At 36.1% G+C, this 23,952-nt stretch overlaps 1 protein-coding gene across 1 annotated transcript in view; it reads right to left on the reverse strand.

The window, feature by feature from the left end:
• The window catches only part of Matcap2 (microtubule associated tyrosine carboxypeptidase 2), a 32,460-nt gene extending 10,922 nt beyond the window's left edge, over window positions 1-21,538 (reverse strand). The window contains exons 1-5 of the mRNA XM_076863979.2: window positions 21,498-21,538; window positions 15,640-15,674; window positions 4,249-4,392; window positions 3,585-3,717; window positions 2,471-2,776 (exon numbers count right to left, since the gene is read on the reverse strand). Of these exons, the coding sequence (XP_076720094.1) occupies window positions 2,471-2,776; window positions 3,585-3,717; window positions 4,249-4,380 (571 nt within the window). The 5' untranslated portion in view covers window positions 4,381-4,392; window positions 15,640-15,674; window positions 21,498-21,538. The remainder of the gene's footprint in view (window positions 1-2,470; window positions 2,777-3,584; window positions 3,718-4,248; window positions 4,393-15,639; window positions 15,675-21,497) is intronic.
• Between the last annotated feature and the right edge of the window lie 2,414 nt (window positions 21,539-23,952).

Consider the following 23,952-nt stretch of genomic DNA (forward strand, 5'->3'; position numbering starts at 1 on the left):
ACACAGTCACTTCAATGTTTATAGCTGTACAATTCACAATAGCTAAACTGTGGAACCATCCTAAATGCCCTTCAGTAGATGAATGGATAAAAAAAACTCACACACACACACACACACACACACACACACACACAATGGAATATTACTCAGCATTAAAAGAGAATAAAATTATGGCATTTGCAGATAAATGGATGGAGTTGGAGAATATCATGCTAAGCAAATTAAGACAATCCCCCCAAACCAAAGGCCAAATGTTCTCTCTGATAAGTGGACGCTGATCTGTAATGTGGGTGAGGGGGAGAATGGAGGAACTTTGATTGGGCCAAGAGGAGGGAGGAAAGGGGAGGGGGCATAGGGATAGGAAAGATGGTGGAATGAAATGAATATCATTTCCCTAGGTACATGTATGACTGCACATGTGGTACAACTCTACCTTGTATACAACCAGAGAAATAAAAAGTTGTGCTCCATTTGTATACAATGAATCAAAAAGCTTTCTATTGTCATGTACAACTGATTGGAACTGTAAAAATTAAAAAAAAACTAGATGTTGGAGACAAGGATGAAGAAAAAATTACTTTCCATTGCATAATTGTTTACCTTCTGAATTTTGCATTGTGACTATGGAGTGGCCTTCAAACATAAACTAAATCAATTTAGGTAATTTAAAAGTAAAGAAATGCTAAAATTTCTTAGCAAAAACCAACAATTAGGAATGGAACAGCTATACTATTCTTAGTATTTATCCAGAAGAATTAAATTCAGCATACCATAGTGATATATGTGAACTCAGTAGCATAATTCACAATCACCAAATTACAGAACCAGCCTAGGTATCTGTCAACAAATGAATGGATAAAGAAAATGTGGTATATATACACAATGGAGTTTTCAACCATAAAAAGAACAAAATTATGTCATTTGCAGAAAAATGAATGGAACTTGAGAGCATTATACAAAGTGAAATAAGTTAGACTCAAAGTCAAAAGTCATATTTTCTCTTGTATGTGGAGGTTAGAAAAAAAGAACAAAAGGGGTAGGATCTCATGAAAATAGAAGAGAAACCAGTAGAAGAGAGGTAGGGAACCTGGAGAAGGGAAGAGGAAAGGGAAAGGAGAGATAGGAATGAAACTGACCAAATTATGTGCATATATAAATATGTAACAACCAATCCCACTGTTATGTATAATTATAATACACCAAGTTAAAAAGAAACTTAGATTTAAAAGTCAAAAAACACCATCAAGAAAGTGAAAAAACAACCCACAGAATGGTAGAAAATATTTATAAATCATAAACCTTACAAAATATATGTGTGTATATCTTGTAATTCAATAATAAAAAGACAATACAATTTAAAAATAGGGAAAAGACCAAAGCAGACAGTACTCAAAAGCAGCTACACAAATGGACAATAAGCAAATTTTAAAAAGCTTAATGTCATTAGTCATCAGGTAAATGCAAAACTATAATAAGATACCTCTTCATAACCACTGGGAAGTTCAAATAATAATGCTAGTTTACAAAATGAACATAGCAATTATTGGCAAATATGTAGAAAAAGCCAGGCATGGTGTTGCATGCCTATAATTCAGTGGGTCAGGAGGCTGAGACAAGAGGACCCCAAAGTTCATGGCCAGCCTCAGCAATTTAGTGAGGCTCTAAGCAACTTTGTGAGCCCCTGTCTCAAAATAAAACATGAAATGGCTGGGTATGTGGCTCAGTGGTAAAATGCCTCTGGGTTTAAAAAAAAAGCAGGGGTCGGCAGGGGTACGGGACAGGGAAGAGGAGTACTCATACGCTGGTGGGAATGACTGAAAATTGATATGGGTGTTTTGCAGTGGGTGGATGTGATGAGAATATTCTGAAATTAGTAGTGATGGCTGCACAACTCTGAATACTCTAAAACCCATTAAACTTTACATTTTAAATGGGTGAATTTACAGTATGTGAATTATATATCAAGAAAGCTTCCTCCCCACACCCGTTTTCAGTACTGAGGATCAAGGACCTCTTGTGGGCAAGGTAAGTACTCTGCCATAGATAGGGATTTATTTTTATTTTGAAACAGGCTCTCACTAGGTTGCTCAGGCTGGCCTCAACTTGCTACTTCTTCAGTCTTTCAAGTAGCTGGGATTATAGGTGTGTGCACACCTCTCTTGGAAATATACTGTTTTTAAAGGGAGATAAAGTAAAAATGGCAAAAAAGTTCAATACCTATGAATCTAGATGAAGGGTATATTTCATCTATACTATTCTTTCCATATTGTTGGACTAAAATTTTTAAAAATAAGCTACGCAAGAGTAAAGTGGAGAAAGTATGTTTTTAGAAAATTGGTTCTGTCTCAATAACAAAGGTTTATTTTTTTTCATAGGTGAGTTAATTCTCAAATTAAGAGATTAGGATATGATTAGAATCACTTAGATAACTAATCATTAAGTCAAAAACCCACAGTCAAGAGACACCTACCTGGTTGAGAAGTATCAGTCCATCCTCTTTTGGCTCGTACACAATAATCCCACCTTGTATTAGGGTCCTTGACAAATTTGCCAATATCTTTGAAGAGTTCACAAAAAGACATTTGGCTGGCTTGATAAACAGTGTAGTAGAGGAGGGCAGCCCTCCATAAAAAGGGGTCTTTTCTGAACAGGACACTGTGAATACTTGCCAGTCCTTCCTCTGTAGGATTGTTTGGCTTTAACTCATGTTTTTTACGACCAGTCCAACTATTCCATGGTTGCTGCAGATTATTAATGCCTCGAAAATAATGTGTTCCTATGGAAAAGAATAATAAAAAATGGTATTCTTTTAAAAATTCTTTTCCAAAGAAAATGCTAAAGTTTGGAGCTAGTGCACCCCACAAAGGCCTAAGTGCTAGAAAGGCCCGGGGGAGGCCTTCAGGTAACTGGAGGCAGTGATTATTTCAGTCCCTTATTTTTCCTTTCTCTTTCTGGCTGTGAGTTGAGCATTTTTGCTCAGCCACACACTCCTACTATAATGTGCAATCTCACCACAGTCCTAAAAGCAAGGGGGCCAACTGATCCTGAACTGAAAACTCCAAAACTGTCAACCAAAATAAATGTATTCCAAGTTTGTTGCCTCATTTATCTGTTATAGTAACAGAAAACTCACAGAAAATATTGCATAAACAGTTCTAAAACTAAACTGATGTGTACCTACAGATCAAAACAAAGTAGAAAATGACCTGAGCCTAAGCCTTTGAGGTCTGAAGTAGGCTGTTGTCTTTACAAGGTCCATATGTCTCATGTGAAAGGGTATAACCTTTACAACTATATTGTTAAGAGAGAAGAATCAGACTGATATTTTAAAAAAATCTTAGAGTCATTGAACCCCCTCAGTTTAAGGTGAGTGAACTGAAATCCAGAGGAGTTAAGTGACTTCAAGCTTACCACAGTTAAAAAATCTAATTTGAAATGAGATATAAATAATTTACCTTTAGTCCAACCGAAGCTTAAAAACCTCGTGACATTTTGCTGAATACTATTAAGAATATTTCTTTGGGGCTAATTCCTGATATTACAAACAGAAAAAAAAAAAAAAAAAGGAAAAGTGTTACTCATACCTATTTCGTGCCTCAGCATTCCCTCCAGCCAATGCTCACGTGCAGTGGAAACATTGATGGTCAGAGTTGGACATCCATTTACTACTGTCATTGAAGCACGGGAAAGTAGGTCCTCAGTGAGATGAACTACAATCTAAGGAGCAAGGGGCAGGGGACAATATGTGTGTCACACACACATATTCAGACACACACAACACACACACACACACCACAAAATATAAAGGGGTAAGGGAAAAAAAGCTTTCACAGAAAACAACAGAGAACTTAAAATTTTACCTGTGGGGTCTTCTCAAATAGCCCTGGCTAAAATGATGCAAAAGAAGGACCAACAGATTTCTGCTTGTTGCAAAGGCTCTAAGATTGGCCACTAAGATCAGACTACTAATAAGAGAGACTCTCAGGAAAAACTCCTCATTTAACAAGTTTTTCATGTAATCCCACAAGTTACACAGAAATGTCAGTAATAAAAGAAGAAAAACAAACTGAACACATCAAGACAATTCAAGACAAGAGGAACTTAAAATATTTATTAGTGAGAAATCCGGTGACTAATATAAGGAGTAAATTAGGGTTGGCAAACAAAACCTGCAGGAAAAAAATTATGTGGCACTGTCTGAGTATTAGAATGCTACAGCCAACTCCTGTATTCACTCATGATCCATACCTCTCCCAGGCAGCCTTCCTTCATCATGTACTTCCTAACATGATTCCAGATTCGAGGTTTAGATAACAAACTACCACCAGTAGCTTGTTCAAATTTTTCATAGCTTCCATATTTCTGTAAAGTCAGCTCCATAATATTGATGGACTGTAAAAGGAAAAGATAATGAAAGTAAATAGCTTCATATTACTTTGAGATAAATAATAAGATAGCTATGATCTTATTTATCATCATGACCTCTTCTGACTTATTGACTATGAAATTAACCTGAAAATAAAGTAGCACATTTTTCTAAAATAAACTAATTTATACTCAATTTCCACTAACTGCCTGTGCACTTAGAAATACTCTTTCCCTGTGTTCTTTTCTACTTAACATGAAGATAGACCAGCTCAAGTGCTATATATTTATAGTGCTGACATCTGATTGGCTGAAAAGTTGGGCATAGAGCTCTTAGCTTCTCTAAGATCATCTGGTGCTTTGGCAGAACTTAGAATGGAAGATACGCCTCTACACTTGTCACTACATACAATTATCATTTGGATTGAAAAAAAATTCAAAATTTTAAAAATGTACTGAAGAACTGGCACGCACAGTGGTATATGCCTATAATCCCAATTACTCAGGAGACTGAGGCAGGAGGATTACCAACTTCAAAGCCAAGCTGCGAAATTTAGCAAGACAGTGACGCAAAATAAAAAGGGCTGGGAATGTAGCTCAGTGGTGGAGTACCCCTGGGTTCAATCCCTAGTGTCTCTCTCTCTCTCTCTCTCTCTCTCTCTCTCTCTCTCTCTCGTACCCCTGGGTTCAATCCCTAGTGTCTGTCTCTCTCTCTCTCTCTCTCTCTCTCTCTCTCTCTCACACACACACACACACACACACACACACACAAATCAACTAGTTTTCCGTGACAATCTGTAAGATGCTACTTTCTTGGGCTACTCTTGCAGAAAACATAGTCTAAACCTTAGTAAAATCTTTTAGCTTTCATTCAGGGTAGGGTACTACCTTTTTATTCTTCATAAATTTCCACAATAAAGCAAACGGACAGTTAAAACATTTTCTCCAAATACACATATGCAAAATGGAGACTAAAAAAAGAAAAAACTAGTTACAAATTACAAGTCATCAGTATCTGCGGCAAAGCCACAAGGAAGGAAAACATAAAGAAGAAGAAAATTACATTTCAGAAGCCTTTTAGGAAAGAAACTGAAAATTCAAACATTATCTTATATGAAATGTGAAAGAACTAGAAAATTCATATATATGTTATATAAATTTTTGAACTGTATCAGATTAGTAACAAGATTAAAGGTATGAGCTCTTGAATTGGACCATCTGAGCTGATACCCTGGCTTGTTTACCTGATAGCTGTGTTACCTGTGAAGAATGAAAATGAACTTGTGTTTCAGTCTCCTCCTTTGTAAAGGAGGATAGTAATAATAATGTCTACTTCATGGTTTTGTTGAAAAAATTTAGTCAACTTTTGTAAAGCAGCATCTGAAGTCAGTACATATTAACCATTATATCATCATTGGTACGTTACTGATGAACCCAGCCTAATTCTATCTTAAGAGCCATCTTGTCACAAAGTCATGAAAAGTTAATTTCTGTTTTACTATAATTACTGTGATTTCTAAGCTTGTTTGGAATTCCTGCCCTTGCCTTGAACTCACCCATGCCTGGCTTTCTCTGACCACATAACAACCTTCTCTAAAACCTTAGTGGTGGCTCATAAATCCTGGCTCCCCCTGACCAGATAACAACCCTCTCTGAAACCTCAGCAGCGTCTCATAAATTCTGATGTTGGGATCTGAATTTACTCCCTACCTTGAAATATCATGCTATGTAGATCATTAATCTACTATCTGCCTTTGTATTATGTTTGTAAAATCCTGTTAGCTGTAAGTTCTCAAGACACCCGCCTCTGCAACTTTTTGTGCTATAAAATTTTGTTCTTAAAGAGCTGGGGGTGCTGGTCTGTAGCCTGCGTTAGGAGAGACAGCCAACAATCCGCTCTCTTTGTGTACACAAATACAAGCTTGCTTAATTTGATTTAAAATTGGAGTCCGGTGGTCTTTTCTTTGCGCTAGGGTTCAACAGTTACCATTCTTTACAAATACCACCACTATAAATAACACGCCTGACAGAAAAATCATAGAAAAGTTCACATAACTACAAGTGATAATTCAACACACATGTTCCCATTGGGAAAATACACAATAATAATAAACTACACATGTACCATAAAGTTATCAGAACAAGAAATGGCTTCAGTAGGTTTTGCCTGGCTTCTGTTTCCAAAACTATTAGTGAAAGCCTTGTTATTTAAACAGAGTGTAGTCCAAAGGCCAGTAGCCCTGGCATGGTTGGGAGCTGGTCCCAAATGTAGAATTTTGACTCCTATTACCCTCATGACCAACCATTCAAAATATGCATTTTTACAAGATCCCCAGGTGACTCAAATATAGTGAAATGTACTGGGCATGGTGGTGCATGCTTGTAATCCCAACAGCTCAGAAGGCTGAGGTAGGAAGATCATGAGTTCAAAGCCAACCTCAGCAACAGCAAGGCACTAAGCAATTCAGTGAGACCTATAATGCAAAATATGGCTGGGAATGTGGCTCAGTTGATGAGTGCCCCTGAGTTCAATCCCTAGTACTCAAAAAATAAATAAATAAACACACACACACACACACACACACACACACACACACACATATGTATATAGAAATATATATAAGTACACATTTTACCATATATATGTGGTGTGTGTGTGTGTGTATGTATGTAAGATGTGAGAAAGATCTCAGAGAATGGTGAATATAGCAGAAGTGCTCTGGAGGCTGATTCATATGATAACTAGGATAATTAAAAGTACAAATTTAGCAATACTTAAAAACCCATTTTCATAGATTAGCAAAGATATTGTGTGTATTCTAGTCTAATGGTCACCAGTCATCCACTAATCACACAGTGAAAAATTACGTAAAATTTGGTTTTAAGAACTGCAGAAGAAAGCAGAGTGAATACCTTCTATATTGGACTGATAGACCTAAAAAAGTTAATTTTTTTACTATAATTTCTGCTTCAAGGTTTTTTAAAGCATGAATTTAATTTCAGAGAAAATTAGCTTTTCTAGGCATATGTTTAGTCAATAGGAAAATGTGGCTATCTGGTCACTATTTATTGAAGCAAAAATAAAATAGTCTAGAGAAGTAAGAAAAATACAGGTGTTCCTTATCACAGATCAAAGAGTAAGTCAAAGAATTAATACAATAGTGGGATTTTTTTGCAATGAGAGAATGTAACTTTTTTATCAAAAGGATAAATAGTAGCACATCACTTCCTTTTTTTCATTTGGAATTACTTACATGGCAACACTATATGAGAACTACATCAATGTGCCCAAAAGCTCATTTTAGTATTCATCATTAAATATTAAGTATTTATGTTACATTCAATCTTTTTTCTTTGAAGTACATATCCTGTCACCATCCATTGATTCCTTTTTTCTTCCTTGGTTTTTCAACTGGTCTAACCCAGACAGATCTGTCTGATCACAGAGATCTACAGCATTCTTTACTGATCTCAGAATGATACTCCACAGCATGGAGACAGAGACAATTATTAGATAGGTTAGAATAAGTCATTACCACTCAACATACTTTATCTCTTAAAAATTTGACTTATTCTAACCTATGTTGAGTGGTAATGAATCAGTCACTTCACCAGTGAATAATTTTGTGTTATGATTTCTTCCTTTGCAACTTCTTTGATTTTTTGGTAGTAGGGATTAAACCTAGGGCCTTGTGCATGATAAACATGCATTCTTCAACTTATCTACACCTCTGGCCTCATACAACTTCTTAACTACAAGCTACAAAAATTTTGAGTATGATCCCAAATTTGAAAAAAGAAAAGAGTAATTTTAAAAGGCACAGGGAAGGGTCAGTAATGGTGGCACACATCTCTAATCACAGCTATTCAGGAGGCTAAGACAGGAGGATCACAATTTCAAGGCCACTCTGGGCAACTTATCTAGACTCTGTCTCAAAAAATGAAAATGTCAGGTGATGTAGCTTAGTGTTTCAGTGTCCTGAGTTTGAACTCCAGTACTATAAAAAAGAAAAACAAAAGCCAAAAAAAAAAAAAAAAGCACAAAGGCTAATGTTCACATTTGGGAAAGGGTTGTAGGGATGCTTATTGTTTATATTTTTCCAACATCTTAAAATATTTTATAACATGCCATATGTTAGTGCTATGATTAGGAGGAAAAATTATTCTGTAACAAAAGGAGGGAAGGGAGTTCATAGAACCAATGTCTATACTACTTGGAGAATTAGGCTTTCAACACCTCAATGTGAATAGTATGTTTAGGGGTGGTGAATTTCATGTTAAACCTCTAATTTCATTATCATCTATGTTAATCAGGAAACTACATTTCCTAATATAGGATATAGCTCCAGAGAAAATGAATTAAAGAAAAAGGATGGATGAGGAGGGAAAAGGAGTGATGCACTGCATTCTGGAATGTATGGCTCCCTTACTTGAAGACTTATGGTCAAAGGTAGGGGGCCATGGTCTGTTTTGTTTTTAGTATTAAGGATTGAACCCAGGGACACTTTGCCACTGAATCACACCCCCAGCTCTTCATATTTTTTGAGACAGGGTCTCGCTAAGTTGCTAAGGCTGGCTTTGAACCCAAGATCCTCTTGCCTCAGTCTTCCAAGTTACTGGGATTACAGGCACCCAGCTCAAAGGTAGAATTCTGACTGTGAAAGGGGAGTTGTCCACATTCTGTATTGCTATGCTCTGAATGTTTGTGTCCCTCTCACCCCAGATTGGTATGTTAAAATCTTAACTCCTAAAGGCACTGCTGTTACAAGTTGGGGCCTTTGAGAGGTAATCAAGTCATTGGGATTCTTCTTCAAGTCTGGGTTTAATGCCTTTGTAAAAAAGGCCCCAGAGAGCTAGCTAGCCCCTTTCATCATGTGAGGTCACATCTAGAAGACACCTACCTCTATGAACTAGAAAGTAGCCTCAACAGCCAAATCCTTAACTTCTTTGCCCTCAGAACTGCGAGAACTTTCTGTTATTTATAAGTTATCCAGATTAAGGTATTTTGTTATAGTAGACCAAACAGATTAACAGATATATTTTCAGGGAAATGATTCACTTTACATTCTCTGAAACACTAGTTTTCAATTTTGGTTTTCAGCACTGGAACTTTTCTTTCAGACCAAATCTCAACTTCATTTTAAGTTTTCATGTCTGTTGAAAAATACTTCAGTGTCTGTGAAAGGACTAAAACATGTTTTAGTGTAGCTTATAAAGCACTCATACCCATAACTCTTTCACTTTTAAACTCAGTCATATTAAAATATTATGGAACACCACTCTAAGATCAGGAGGTCCCTAGGTCAGAAGGCTCAACAAAGCAACTTTCATGTACGGTTCAATCTGAGAAGTCTATTAGATAACTCCTTATACCTGTCTTTAGGCCAACTTAAGGTGGTTATTGTTTTTTTGGGTTCTTTCGTCTTTTTTGTTTGTTTGTTTTTTGGTACTAGGGATTTAACCCAGGGGTACTTTACCACTGAACTACAACCCCAGTATTTTTATTTTTTTTAAATTTTCAGTCAGGGCCTCATTAATTTGCTGAGGGCCCCACTAAATTTTTAGTTGAGGCTGGCTTCAAACTTGTGATCTACCAATCTCAGCCTGTAAGGATGGCCTTAGGCCTTAACCTTAGCAACTACATTTTAAAACACTCCAGTTTGAAACCTGCAGTCTCACCAGGCATGCCTATCAGATCCCTCCAGTATGGCCCTTAGGCACAAACAAGTCACTCTCCCCCCCACCCTGATAAACTCAACAATGAAGCCTCTGGCAGGCTGTCCTCACTTGATAAGAGGGAAAGGGACAAAAAGGGTGAGGACCACCAAACCAGATGTTTTAACCCCACGGTAAATGATGCCACTGAGAAATCCTGAGGTAGCTGATAAGGATTGAAAGGGGGGTCAAAAGCCCCAAAATTTAGTATAAATAATAGAGCAAATGAACAGATATTCAGCCAGCCGATACTGATGCATACAAGTTGGAGAGCCTGATGAAGACCTGGACTAGCATCTCATCTTTTGTCATTGTTTGCCTGATCCTCTGCATGGTTCACCACTCTCAAACTCTACAGCCACATCTTGACCCTGGTGAGAGCTGCAACTTCTCTACCACCTTCTCCTTAGTAGGCCATCAGCTCCACCCCAGGAGAAGCTTGCCTTGGTTCCAGACCTGAGTACCTGGTCTGAGTGAGTGCGCATCTGCTGGACTTAAAACCTAAGGCTTAAGACTTTTGATCTGACACTTGAACTTAGCACTCAGGGGGAATGTCTGTCATTATCCTGACATGATTAAGTGTGTTTGCAATGCTTAAAATTAATTAATCTAGAATTGTTTGCTGTGAATTGATTATGTCTATTGCATGCCTAGCATTAAGGACTGTCATTTTCTTGATTAAGAATCTATAGAGTGAAATTGTATGGAGTGATCTGAATGAATAAAGCATTGAAAAAGGCAGAAGCTTGTGGACATTCTTTGTTTCTTCCGCTAAACTGCAAAAGTTGAACCTTTTGCCCATCACGACACAGCCTCCCTAGTTGCTGGGATTATAGGCAGGAACGATCAAACCCAGCATAGGTGCTTCTTCTTTTTAAAATATTTTTTTAGTTGTTTAAATATTTTTTATTTTATCTATTTTTATGTGGTGCTGAGGATGGAACTCAATGCCTCACACATGCTAGGCACTAGCACTAAGCTACAACACCAGCCCACAAGGTGCTTCTTAATTACAGATGTGTAATAGGAGAAAAAATGAAAACATAAACCCTATGAAGAAATGTGACATCTGAGGGATGGGTGGGAGCCTTATCCTGAAAACTCAAATGAAGAACATACCTCTGAAAAAGTATTAGGTCAAATCCTATGACATTGACATCATATGATGATTAAATATGAGCAATTTTGTATGGTTCAATCTAATATATTCTGTAGGAAACAATAAATTTCAGAAAGTACAAACTTCATTTTACAAATTAATGAAACCAATGATAACCTTCAATAATCCTTGGTGGGAGTCGGTCTTGAAAATAAGAGGGAAGATGAGACATATGAAGTATAGATAACTAACACTAAATCTATTAATTAAATGTGAAGAAAACCTAAAATAAATAGAGCAATATTCAAAGTTAAAGAAAAATTCTTACCTATAAAGACTTGAATAAACTGATCAAATGGCCATGGGAGACAGAGATTAGGGAAGGGACAGGATGGCAAGGTACACCTACATTGAGTGAATTTCACTCATTGTATTTTTTAAATATATTTTTGTTTATTTACATGAATAAGAAGTTCCTATTATCTTCTAAATTAATAAGGAAAATAACATTCTGAGACACATCAGGATATCCATAACCTATTGTGAAAAAGAAATAATCTCTACTGCACAGCTCACTAACTTGCCTCCTTCCAAGAGGCTTCAGGCAAGAAGTCCCCTAGAGAGATGGATTAACACAATGTTTCTGTATTAAAAAAAAAAAAAAAACAGTGAGGAACAACCTAAAGATTCAAGTTCAACCAATTACTGTAAATCCTTTATTTTTTATTTTATTTTTAGTGGCACTCGGGATTGATTCAGGGGCACTCTACCACTGAGTTGCGTTCTTAACCCCTTTTGTTTTCTAATTTTGAGACAGGGTCTTGCTAAGTTGCTGAGGTTGCCTTGGCACTTGTGAGCCTCTTGCCTCAGCCTCTAAAATTACAGGTGTTTGTGTGCCTGGAAGTGTACAACTTTTATAAGAAAAACATAGTCACTTAAAATGATGCTGACATAAAAGAAATGTTGACAATTTTTAAGGATATAAGAAAATGTTTATCAAAAGTAAGCAAAAGCATATTAACCTCGATTATGAATAGTAGGCTTGGGAGAAGGAAAAAATACATGGAAATGTCAGCAGTAGTTATCTTTGAATGGCAGAATTATGGGATTTTAATTCTTTTTCCCATAATTTCTGAGTTTGTTTATTTTTGCCATCATGGGAATTGAACTCAGAGACTTACACATGCTAGGCAAATGCTCAACCACTGAGCTGCAAATTTCAGCTCAACTTTTCTAAGTTTTTATACTGAACATATATTATTTTTATAATATTTAAATCCTTCCTACTTTGGAATCTTTGGGTCTTCCTACTCACCATCTGATTACCTTATCCTACTTGCCTAGTAGTTATTGATATCCCTTCTCTGGGATATTTGCATTTAAAAAGGGAGCACATGAAAAATTTAAAAATTTAATTTAAAAATCCAACTGAATGTTTTCTATAAGTAGATTTTTAGGCTGGTAGAAAAAGAGCTTATATGCCTCACATTCTTGAGGTCAACTCATGGAAGAAGCAGCCATTTTCCTCATCTATGTCATCTATATACTTTTATTCTGTTCTAGTAAAACAAGATCTTGGAGCCAGACATGGTGACTTGGGAGGCTGAGGCAAAAAGACTGCAAATTTGAGGCCAGCCTCGGCAATTTAGCAAAGCCCTGAAACAACTTGGTTGAGACCCTGTCTCAAAATAAAAATTTTAAAAAGGGTTGGGGATGTACCTTGGTGGTGAAGTGCCCCTAGGTTGAATCCCCAGTACCAAAAAAATAAACAAAAAAGAATTTCTGCAACTCATTAATTAAAAGAATAATAAATAAATAAATGGGTGAAGTTTCTAAAGACAGTTCTCCAAAAAATATATATAAGTGGCCAATAAGCACATAAGAAGATGCTCAACATCATTAGCTACCAAGCAAATATAAACTGAAACCCAATGAGACACTACTTCATATCCACTAGGATAGCTATAGGAAAAAAAAAAAAAACAGTTAATGAGGTTGAGGCGAAACCAGAACCTTTATATACTATTGGTGGGAAAGAAAATGGTGTAGTTACCTTGGAAAACAGTCCAACAGCTACTCAGAAGGTTAAAACATGAAGTTATTATATATATCATCAAATACTACTAGGTATGCATCCAAGATAATTAAAACACATGACCACATAAAAATTTATACCCAAATGCTTATAGCAGCATTATTCATAATAACCAAAAGGTGGAAACAATCCAAATGTCTATCAACTGATGAATGTAAAAAATCTATGTACAAAATATTATTCCATAATAAAAAGTACTGCTACACATACAACATGGATAAATCTTTGAAAACATGACAAATGAAAGAAGTCAATCATAAAGGGCCACAAAACAATTACATATTATACAATTCTGTTTATATCAAATGTCAAGAATAGGCAAATCCATAGAGACAGAAAGTAGATTATAAGGTTGTACTTGGTAGGAGGTTGGTAAGGAACATGGACTGATGGCTCCTAGGTAAAGAACTCTTTTGGGTGATGAAATAGTAAAATTATGATGTATGCATAACTGGATATATTAAAAATCACTGAACTATACACTTTAAATGGATGAACTGTATATAGCATGTGAATAATATTTTAATAAAGCTATGTTAAAAAGGAAAAGTAATCAAATAATATAATAAAACATTTAAACTCTAAATCCATAAAATGAAAAATTTATCTTTACAAAACTTCCAGCATTGCCTTGGATGATACAACAAACTTTCTGAAAAATATCAATGTTCTCCTAAATCACCTGCTTTTGGTTTACTTTCTTATTTTATTTGGAAATCTGACCATCAATCATGAGCCACTTCAATAGTCATATGCTAAAAAACTATCTCCCTTCTCAACTGGTTTTCACTCAGTGAAAAATTATACTGTGGAAACACTAGCCATCAGATCTGGTTTTACATTAGGGCTCCATGGTTTAAGACTGTGATTGCAGGAATGCTGTTTAATCTTTCTCAGAGTTAGTTTCTTCACTAGCAAAATGGAGATGAAAATCCTGGCTTTATTTAACTCCTAGGGTTGTTGTGAGGGGCTCTGAATGTGCTCTCTAATCTATTTCCCATATGATTATACAGTATTTAAGCTTCAGCAGATGACTGCTGGGTTGTAATTTTAGAATTTAAAATAACTGGATTGCTCTCTTTTATTCAAGGTAATGTTCCCCCCCCTCCCTTGTTAATATATAAAATCTCAATCTCCCCTCATTTCCTCTCCTTTTCAGAAAATTCTAAAATCTGGAACCCACCTCTCAAATACTGAATAACCTCTAGGAGATCATATAATCCTTTTCTTTTTTTAAATTTTATATTTTTTTAGTTGTAGATAAACACATTTATTTAATTTTATGTGGTCTATAAAGATTGAATCCAGTGCCTCACATGTGCTAGGTAAGCGTTCTACCACTGAGCCATAACTGCAGCCAGGATAGTCCTTTTCTTTAAGCCTGTTTTTGCAAACTGTTTCTTGAGAGGAAAGTGGGTTACATGATCATTTTTTTAAAGGTTCCCTACCCAAATAAGCATGGAAAATATTGGACTAAATAGAGTTAAAATGAATGCCTCTCCCAAGCCTTTAAAAAAAATACTATGTGTGTTGAATCTGGGAGATGAATATAGTAGTTTGTGCTTTCTAACTTATATGGACTCCTTATTAGTGTTCCTCAGAACAATTTGAAAATGGTTACTTTAGACACACATGGGACACACACACACACACACACACACACACACACACATTTTGGTAATGATATCCTCAGAATGAAAGGCAAAATTCCACTAAATGAGTTTTTCAATGGTGGCTATTGCTTTTTGGTAGCAAATTAGGTATATAAAGATTTGTGATTACCCTATCAGATCATTATGCCTCCATTTAAGATACTGCAGTCAAAAACCAGTAGGACACTGCACAAATGGTTACATTCTCAAATATCTTTATTTGTAAGCAATGCTACTGGGGTATAAGATAACTAGAGAGGCAACAAAAGAACACTTTTACAGTCCAATGTTTAAAATCCCTACACTGGCCAAGAAAAAGATATATGCAGGCTGAATTTGAACCTTAGGCCACAAATTTGGAAAGCTGATCATCAATCACAGATCGATTGTTTATAAAGCACTTCACTAAATTTACAGCATAACAGCAAAAAAGCCCATTCATTTATCCATTCACTCCTTTATTCATCATTGGGGTCACCTTCTATGTGCCAATCTCTGTTACTTTTTATATTTTAGATTATGAGTTCCTGTCCTGTCTTTAGACTGGCAGAGATGACATCTAATGTGATACTCTGATGGAGTTATGAATAAAGTATTGTGGAATCACAGAAAAAGAGTAAATAGAAGTGATAGATTAGAGGAAATAGAAGGCATTTCAGGCAAAAGAAAAATAATACTGCCAAAGTAAAAATAAATCAAAGAAAGTGAAATACCTTGGGAAACTCAGCACCAGGATCTGTTTTTGATTCTGGAAGAGAAGAAATAAGTAAAATACACTGCTATCAAAGAGGTCCATCTGCTGGTGAAAACAACAAACTTAAAAATGGTAAGAGGATAAACACAATGACAGATCATTTGTATGAGAGGCTATGGGAGTTTGAAGATGACTTGGGAATAAGGTCTTGAAGGCTGAGCAAAAGATTTTTGAATTTAAACTAAATTAGGAAGAGCTCTGAAGTTTTTCAAGACAAAAAGTTACACAACCAGATTTGCACTTTAGAAAGACACTGACAACAGTGTGGAAAGCAGAGGAAAGACTGAAGCCAGCAAAAAACTTTGCCAATAATGCATTTTCTATAGCAGACGAGGATCAGGGTATAACAAAAAAAAAAAAAAAAAGAAAAGAAAATAAATCTATTTCAAACAATCATATTCTACATATGTAGAACCCAGAAAATAAACCAATAACAGACATTGAGCCCTTCTTCAATAAATGTGAAAGCCAGACAAAAAAAGAAAATGTTGCTTGCAGCTTATTCCTTTAGAATTCTGGGTCCCCCCTTCTGCACTCTGTGTTGTCAGGGTGTTAGTTAGTTTGGATGTATACAAGGGTAAGTGGGAAAATGAAAATGTTACAACTACTACTGAGATTATTTATAAATAGCTTAGTATTGCAGATTATTTTTCATCACTTACAAAAAAAGCAGATATTCAAGCTGTTTGGTAGGAAAGACTGTTATATGAGAATGTACATGTTAGCTGAGTTTTTAGAGGCAAATCAACAAAGCCTTTCAATGAGGTCATACCTTCTTCCAAGAACATACAATCTGATTGGGGTTTTTCTATCTCTGATCTTTCTTGCTATTAGGTTAAAAAATGATCCCTCTTTTCCAACCTCATGTACAAAAATGACTATGGAACAAACTGAACTCAAAATAACCTTAAAACAAACAAACAAATGAAAAAAAAAAAAACCTTAGAACTTCAGAGTATCTGTGAAAGATTTGTGACTTGCTAAACAGAAAATGGTGTCATTTAGGGAGAGGTTTAAAGTAAAGAATCCTTGCTTTTTCTTCCCCTTCACTGTTTTGACAATTTGAAGTCTACAAAGATAAAATATTATTTCAAATAGGGGTGGAGGTATAGCTCAGTGATAGAGCACATGCTTAAAATACTATATGAATTTTGGTATAATTATAACTTAGCTTTAAAGAAATGTTAGGTCAGCCAGGAATGATAGTACAGGACTATCATCCAAGCAACTTGGAGGATCACATGTTCAAGGCCAGCCTCAGCAATTTAGCCAGGCCCTAAGCAAATTAGTGATACCCTGTCTCAAAAGATAAAAAGGACTGTGGATGTAGCTCAGTGGTTAAGCCCCTCTGGGTTCAATCCCAGGCTTCTTATTTCCAAGTAAAAAATTTTTTCTATCAAAAAAGTAAAGTGGCTGTGTGCAGTAAGTGGCACATGCTTTTAGTTCCAGCAACTTGGGAGCTTGACATAGGAGGATCACAGATTCAAAGCCAGCCTCAACAATTTATTGAGGCCCAAAACAAAATAAAATAATAAAAATAAAAAGGGCTGGATTTGTGGCTCAGTGATAAAGTACCTCTGGGTTCAATCCCTGGTACAAAGAAAACAACAACAACAACAACAACAATCTTGATTTAGAGCATGATATATGATTCTATGTATACATTTATTATATATGTGTTTTAGTACAACAATGAATTACTTATTCCATTTATAATAGGTTCTAATAATTAGAAGTGGCAAAGTAGCAACTCAAGGGATAAATGTGGCTCACAAGATAATTTTCATTGGTTTGGACAGCCTATATTTGTTTAATTGAACTAGATGTCAACACTATGGTTCAAGAGTTGTGGATTACTGTAGTTTAAAAAGCTGGAAAACTTCATATAAAATTCAGGTCCCTACCTTTCTTTTTTTTTTTTTTTTTTTGAAAACCCTGAATATAAAATAACACTGAATCCAAACTGTGGCTCAAGTTAAATAACCATTGTCTGATTCCAATGTGCTACTATGTGCAGCCAGCCCCTTACTTACAATCATTTATGATCCCTGCACAGATCCTATAGGATCTGAGTTCGTGACCCTAATCTACCATGACTATATAAAAAGTTTGCTCACTAGGAAGACAAAAATCAGAATTTATTTTCTAACATAACAGAGTTGGTCCATCTAGGTATTTACTTTGAATGTCTGAATTTTATAAATGAAATGCATTACTATGTCACAGAATGTTGCTATGTTGTTTTGGAACAGAAAAAAAGAAGCTGAGAATCAAAGTCCATCCCTTTTGATTTTCAATATTCCTGAGATTTTTCCAATAACTCTTCCAAGTTATCCTCAACAGCACAGAAAAATTAACTTCCATTAGCTTTAAATAATAAAGGAAAAATTAGGAGACTATAATTACACAAGAAGAACAGTTATTTTACTAACAGAGAATACATTAATATCAAATAATACCATAACTCTTAAATAATATGGTTATAATAAAAATGGGTTTTTTGAGAAACACCAAGCACATTTAAAAATAAAGTGTTCCTGGAGTTTTCTTTCTCAACTCTCACTGAAACTACATGGCTTCATTCATGGACACATTTTTTTAGATATGTTACTCTTAGCATTCTATTATTAGAAAGATGGTATGTTTGTATTCAGTAAAATTATGACTGACAAGGTTGGAAGCCCTGCTTGCTCTGAGGTACACAGTGCTCTTGCTTTTCCTATAACTGCTCTTCCCTCCCTGAAGATGCTTTATCTATCTTTCCCCTTCAGATACCAGTTCTTTTGGAGTAATGGTAACCTGTAAACTCCTGAGAACTAGCTATTCATGAAACAGCTGCTTTTTGTTGGCAATACCCTAGTATTAAGTTTCTGTTTCATTGAAGGAGAATAGATTGCCAGAGTCATGGGAGGATGCTCCTTGTTTATTCTTAAAGTATCCATTTTACTTGAGGCTACTATTGCTGCCAGCAGGTAGATAAGCAGGATTCAACAGACTCCACCTAGACTGATCTACAGTTCTTTAGCCCATGCTAGATGCCCTGTACAACCTCAAGGGTCTCAGTGCCTCCTACAGGGCCAACTGTCCAGAACGGGCAAAAAGCTGAGTCCTAAAACTCCTTGACAATGCTAAAACCAAATGGGGATGGCAAAACCTGAATACTACCTTGGTTCCTCCCTGGTAGGCTACTGTTCTGCCTATTTGTACACTGAAGAGGACCACAGTCATCTTCCAACAATAGACTCATTGCCTTATAGGAATCCAGATTATGAAACTCAAGAGACTATTAGCTGGCATTTGGCAAGGACATTTCTGAGTCCTGGAGACCAGCCTGAAGCTGCTGCTTTAGCTTCACAGCTGGGTAGGGGAAGGATGATGTCATAATCAATCAGATCCTGATATAGCAATTTAAGCATGTTTTTCCAGAGGCCTTGTTCAACAAATTTCTTTTATTTGATTGAAGTGGTTTCAAAAGTAGATCTGGCATTTGTTGAGAGCATTTCCTTAAAGGGGCATTTGAGGTACAAGCCAGGAAGGACCACTGGTACTACTTTGAAGTCTCATGCAATTCAAATACAGGTTTGAACTGCAAAATAGACTGTAAAGTCATTGGTCAAGTAGTGCCAATTCTTAATTTGTGAGGCTGCTGATATTTCCAAATTGCCTTGCAGGGAAATGAAAAGCACTCATTTTGATCTAATGGTGGTAAATCTCTTTCCTGTCGAGAACCATCCGTGGGCTGTATGTGGACTACATCAGCATGGTAGCCAGTGAGGGGTAGATCTGGCACTGGAAACTTCCCTTGGCAGTCCCACCGGAATGGATCCCCCAAGTGCAAGTGAACTCCTCCTCAGCTCTGTTAAGAGGTCTCACACAGCACCAGAGATGGGGAGACCTGCTGCAGTCACACAGCCTCTCAGAGATGGATGTAACCTGCCAAGATGCCAATCAATCTGCTGACTGCCAGACACCAGGAAGCAGGACTCTACCCCTGAAACCTTATTCCTGCCTTTAATGTACCCCCTTAAATAAACCACAGGAACCATTTTCTAATTGTCCAGCTCCAACTCAGACAGCTGTGTGGGCTGGGCCTATCAGGTGCTCCAGGCTCCCTTTAAAACTATTTTTTCTGACTCTGTGTCTTTTGTTCTTCACTAATTATTTCTGACTTATCTTCTCCTGTAGATTATATCCTCCACAGGCAGGAAGAAAGACCCCTTAGGGAGGCACTGGCTGCCTCCCCATACTTTTCAAATGAGCAGGGCTGGGTCTACCAGACTCCAAATTGGTAAATAAATCTCAGCCCATTTCTTTCAGCACTCAAGGAGAAGAAATTAAATAGCATTTTTGTAATTATAAATTTTAAATTCACAAAAGCTCCATTCAATCAATTATAATTTACACACACACACAAAAAAAAAATCATAAATAAATGACTGCCAAAAAGGAGTTAATAGCAAAACTTTTTATTAGTATCTAAATGTGCCAAGCGCTATGTTAAATGCTATATATGCCTAAGCATTATCTCATTTAACCATCAAAATAACCTCTTTAAGCATTGTCTTTATTCTATCTCATTCATTAGAAAAGTAGTAGAACCTAAATGTATAATTGCTATGTTAATCTGCCCTTGCCCATCCCAAAACAGTGCACATTAAAAAAAAAAATAATGAATGCCAATGGAAAAATACATAAGCAGAAAAGATTTCTTCTAACACAGAAAGAAAAATTGCCTGCTTAAAATTATTTTAATCCTAAAATAAGCTTCAAATAATAGCTTCAAGGACTGGAGGTATAGCTCGGTGGTGGAGTACTTGCCTTGCTCTGGGTTCAATCCCCAGAACCCTTTTAAAAAAAGCAAAACCCAAAAGATAATGGCTTCAAAAGACTGGGGAGATTTCATGTTGTTTACAATAAAAAGGAAAAAAAAACAAAAAACCCTGCTGACCAGAAGATCAAAGACTACAATGTTGTCAGCAAAAAACCTAAAATAGGGCAGGCACCACATGGAAATGGAATGATGCAGGTTCACCTATTCTAGAAACAGATTTTGCCTTTATGATCTCAAAACTATGCCCTACAGGTAAACATCAGCCAATTTCTCCTCAAATACTTCAGTGAAATTTTGAAGTTTATTACAGCTCTTAAAACACAATGCTATGCACTAAGGTCTAAATTGAACGATTTAGAAAGTATTATTCTTATCATTCATGTTATGATTTGCCAACCTTGAAGTTAATTTTTAAAATCCTATTTTTTTCTTCTTTAAATGAGTGCTTAAGTATTTATTAGATGATGATTAATAATTTTAGTGAAGCTTTAATTAGTTTAGTGAAGCATTTTTCATAGGGAATAATCAAGTTAGGGTCTCCAAAACTGCCTACAAGAACCTAAGCAAATAGGGAATGAACTAGCTTAGCAGAACCAGAGATTTCATGATCCACCTGAGACATTAAAAAATTAACTAGAAACCAAAAACATGATGTGGGCTACCCAACACTTCTGTGTGGGTTGGATAATGGGTCACAAATTTGAAACTCCTAAACGAAAGCCTGGAACTATAATCTGAAGCTTTTTTCCAAATACAGTTGATTCCTGTTACAAAGAGTCTATATAATAGATTCTTTATAGATTTAAATTAGTACAAATTTGCTCACATACTGGCAATACCACTTACCTGGAGATTTGTCACATATCAAAATGTCCTGGGTAGAAGTTAATTATAACATATAAGTATGGCTTGTTTTACTTATAAAACGATACATAAGTGTTTTAACTACATAAAAATGAAATACTACTACTGAAGTGGCATTTTACCTGCTTAAGAAATCGGTTAGATGCGTTGCTGTGTTTGGCTAACACACTTGGCAGAGCAGGATTAGCATATTCAAACTGTGGATTGTAGGTATAGTCAGACTTGAAGAATCTCAGTTTCTCTTTCTCTAAGTTGGTAGGCTTTATAGCAGTCAATATGCAAAATTTTTTTCCAGAAAACTCATCTGCTTTTTCAAAGCTTCTACAGAACTGAGGCTGCTGCTTTGGCTTTGGAAGAGCGGAGAAATGGCGTCGCTTGACCTTGCTTTTTGGTTTAGGTGGCAGTATTATGCTGTTCCCTGTAACAGAGATATCATGTGTAAACTTTACAGGACTTGACACTGACTTAGTGACAAAAACAGTAGGCTGCCTCTCCAGGCAGTACCAAGTACCACTGCTTGCCACAGGCACTGGGGTTTTCGTCCTGCAAGGATCTTTACTATGAGGGGAGCTAGGAGATTTGCTGGGTTTTCTACATCTTTTGGAGTAGGTGGACGAAGACTGTTTTTGTAAATGATGCTTTCTCTCCTCCTTGCTTTGTAGTAGGACATTGTAACTACTGGTTCCAGTTGTGAAAATGTCCTTTAGTATTCCAGCAGGTAAATGTGAAAGGCTTCTTTTGCTGTCAATGATCAATGAATCTTCTGCATTTAGAATAGACTTCTTGGCGAGTTCTTGCTCAGGCCAGTGAAGCTTTTCTGTGTTAATAAACAAAACCAAAAAAGAAATAACAAAGATGCCAGATGAAGCAAATTGCTTATTATACAAAAAGTCTTCTGAAAGTTCTGTAAACCTTATGTTTTACAATAATCTTTAGAAGATATTTTAAATAATAAGAATATATATTATAAACACTGTCACTTCTCTTCCCTTAGTGTATATATGTTAAATTATCTATAAAAATCCTCAGTTTCAAACCATTGAGATGACCAAGGTCAAATATAGCTGTGAGATGATACACATAAATAATCTGCATTCTCTACCAAAGAATGTGAATTTTATAGAAAGGATATAGTATTATTAATATCAAAGTAAACTCCAAGGTGCTTTCAAAGTTAATTTAGTCTTGAAATTTGGAACTATATATAAAAGTAGCCATCTACAGATGGACAACATACCTTATTTACCTTGAAAAAAATAAGATTAAAGGGATGATATGTCTATCTTCAAGCATGTTTTAATAATGTTTAACATTAATAATTGGTTAATTTTCTTAATAATTCTAAACTGTAGTTTAAGGTTTTTTAGCAAATTTAAAAAACAATTACTATTCAAAGGGTTTCAGTGTATTCAGTTGCAAATTAACTTAAAGAGGGCAGCTTTGTCTTTAAATCTCACAAGCACTTTAAATAGATAAGGATTATTTATATACTGATGCTCATGCACTGATTTAAAACTGTGTTTATGTGTATTCTTTCATTCAACAAATTTATAAAACTCTACTAACTGGCACATGGTGTAGGGCACCCCCTTTCTCCATAGAAAAGTCTTAACTGGGCTTCTCCAGAAATCTTCACCATGGCTGATTTTAGGACTGTCAGCAAAAGAGTCTCTACAAAAGAGTTCAATGTAAATAAATTTCCAATTTTCGTGTTGCCCTGTTTTACTTGGCCACTGGCAGGGAAGAAATCCGCACTCCAGGTGCTGGACACCCCCTTACTAGTATTTCACAAACATGTATCCATTATAGTAGTTTGTAGAAATATGTAAACAAGGCCTCTGGCCCTGAGTTGGGGCTTCACAGAGATGTCTACATTTCTAACATAAGAAAAGTTACCAATTGGGCTCCATGGTAACAGCTGGCAGGGGGAGGAAAGAAAGGGGAGAAGGTGGTCTTCCCTTCTCAGGTGCTGTCCTTGAAGGGTTAACTTGCCCAGAACACTGAAAGAAAAAAACTGCTTTTAAGTTAACTTCTGCAGCCTGTGAATTTCTGAGCCCCTCCCCTTACATGCTGGGTATAAAATCTGAAACTACCTGAACTTGGAGTTCAGGGGATTGATTAATTACAGCAAAAGCTGTGCCCTCTGAACCTGGCTGCAGCCAAATAAAACTTTTTCCTGCTGTCCTCCGGTGCCTTGCTTTGTCTGTCTCTACAACAATGGTTCTGGATAATTGGCATGTCCATATAAATACACTGTTCCTGCCTACATGTGAGGCAAGTTCTCTACTACTGAAATATATCCTCAGTCCTTCCAGTCATCTTCTAATCTCTGAACACAAAGCACTCCTATAAAGTTTTGATTAATAATACAATGTAGTACATGATTAAAGGTGGGAAACAAGAGATAGCAACAATAATCCAGAATTCAAGAAATGAAGAGAGTAATGTGAAAATAACCAGATTACGTTCAGGTAGGAACCTAATCTAATTCTTTTAGTCAGCTTTTTCACTGCTGTGACTAAAAGACCTGAAAAGAGCAATTTTTTAAAAAATATGTTTTAGTTGTAGTTGCACACA

The sequence above is a fragment of the Callospermophilus lateralis genome, chromosome 1 (assembly GCF_048772815.1).
Source record: "Callospermophilus lateralis isolate mCalLat2 chromosome 1, mCalLat2.hap1, whole genome shotgun sequence".
Classification (NCBI taxonomy): domain Eukaryota; kingdom Metazoa; phylum Chordata; class Mammalia; order Rodentia; family Sciuridae; genus Callospermophilus; species Callospermophilus lateralis.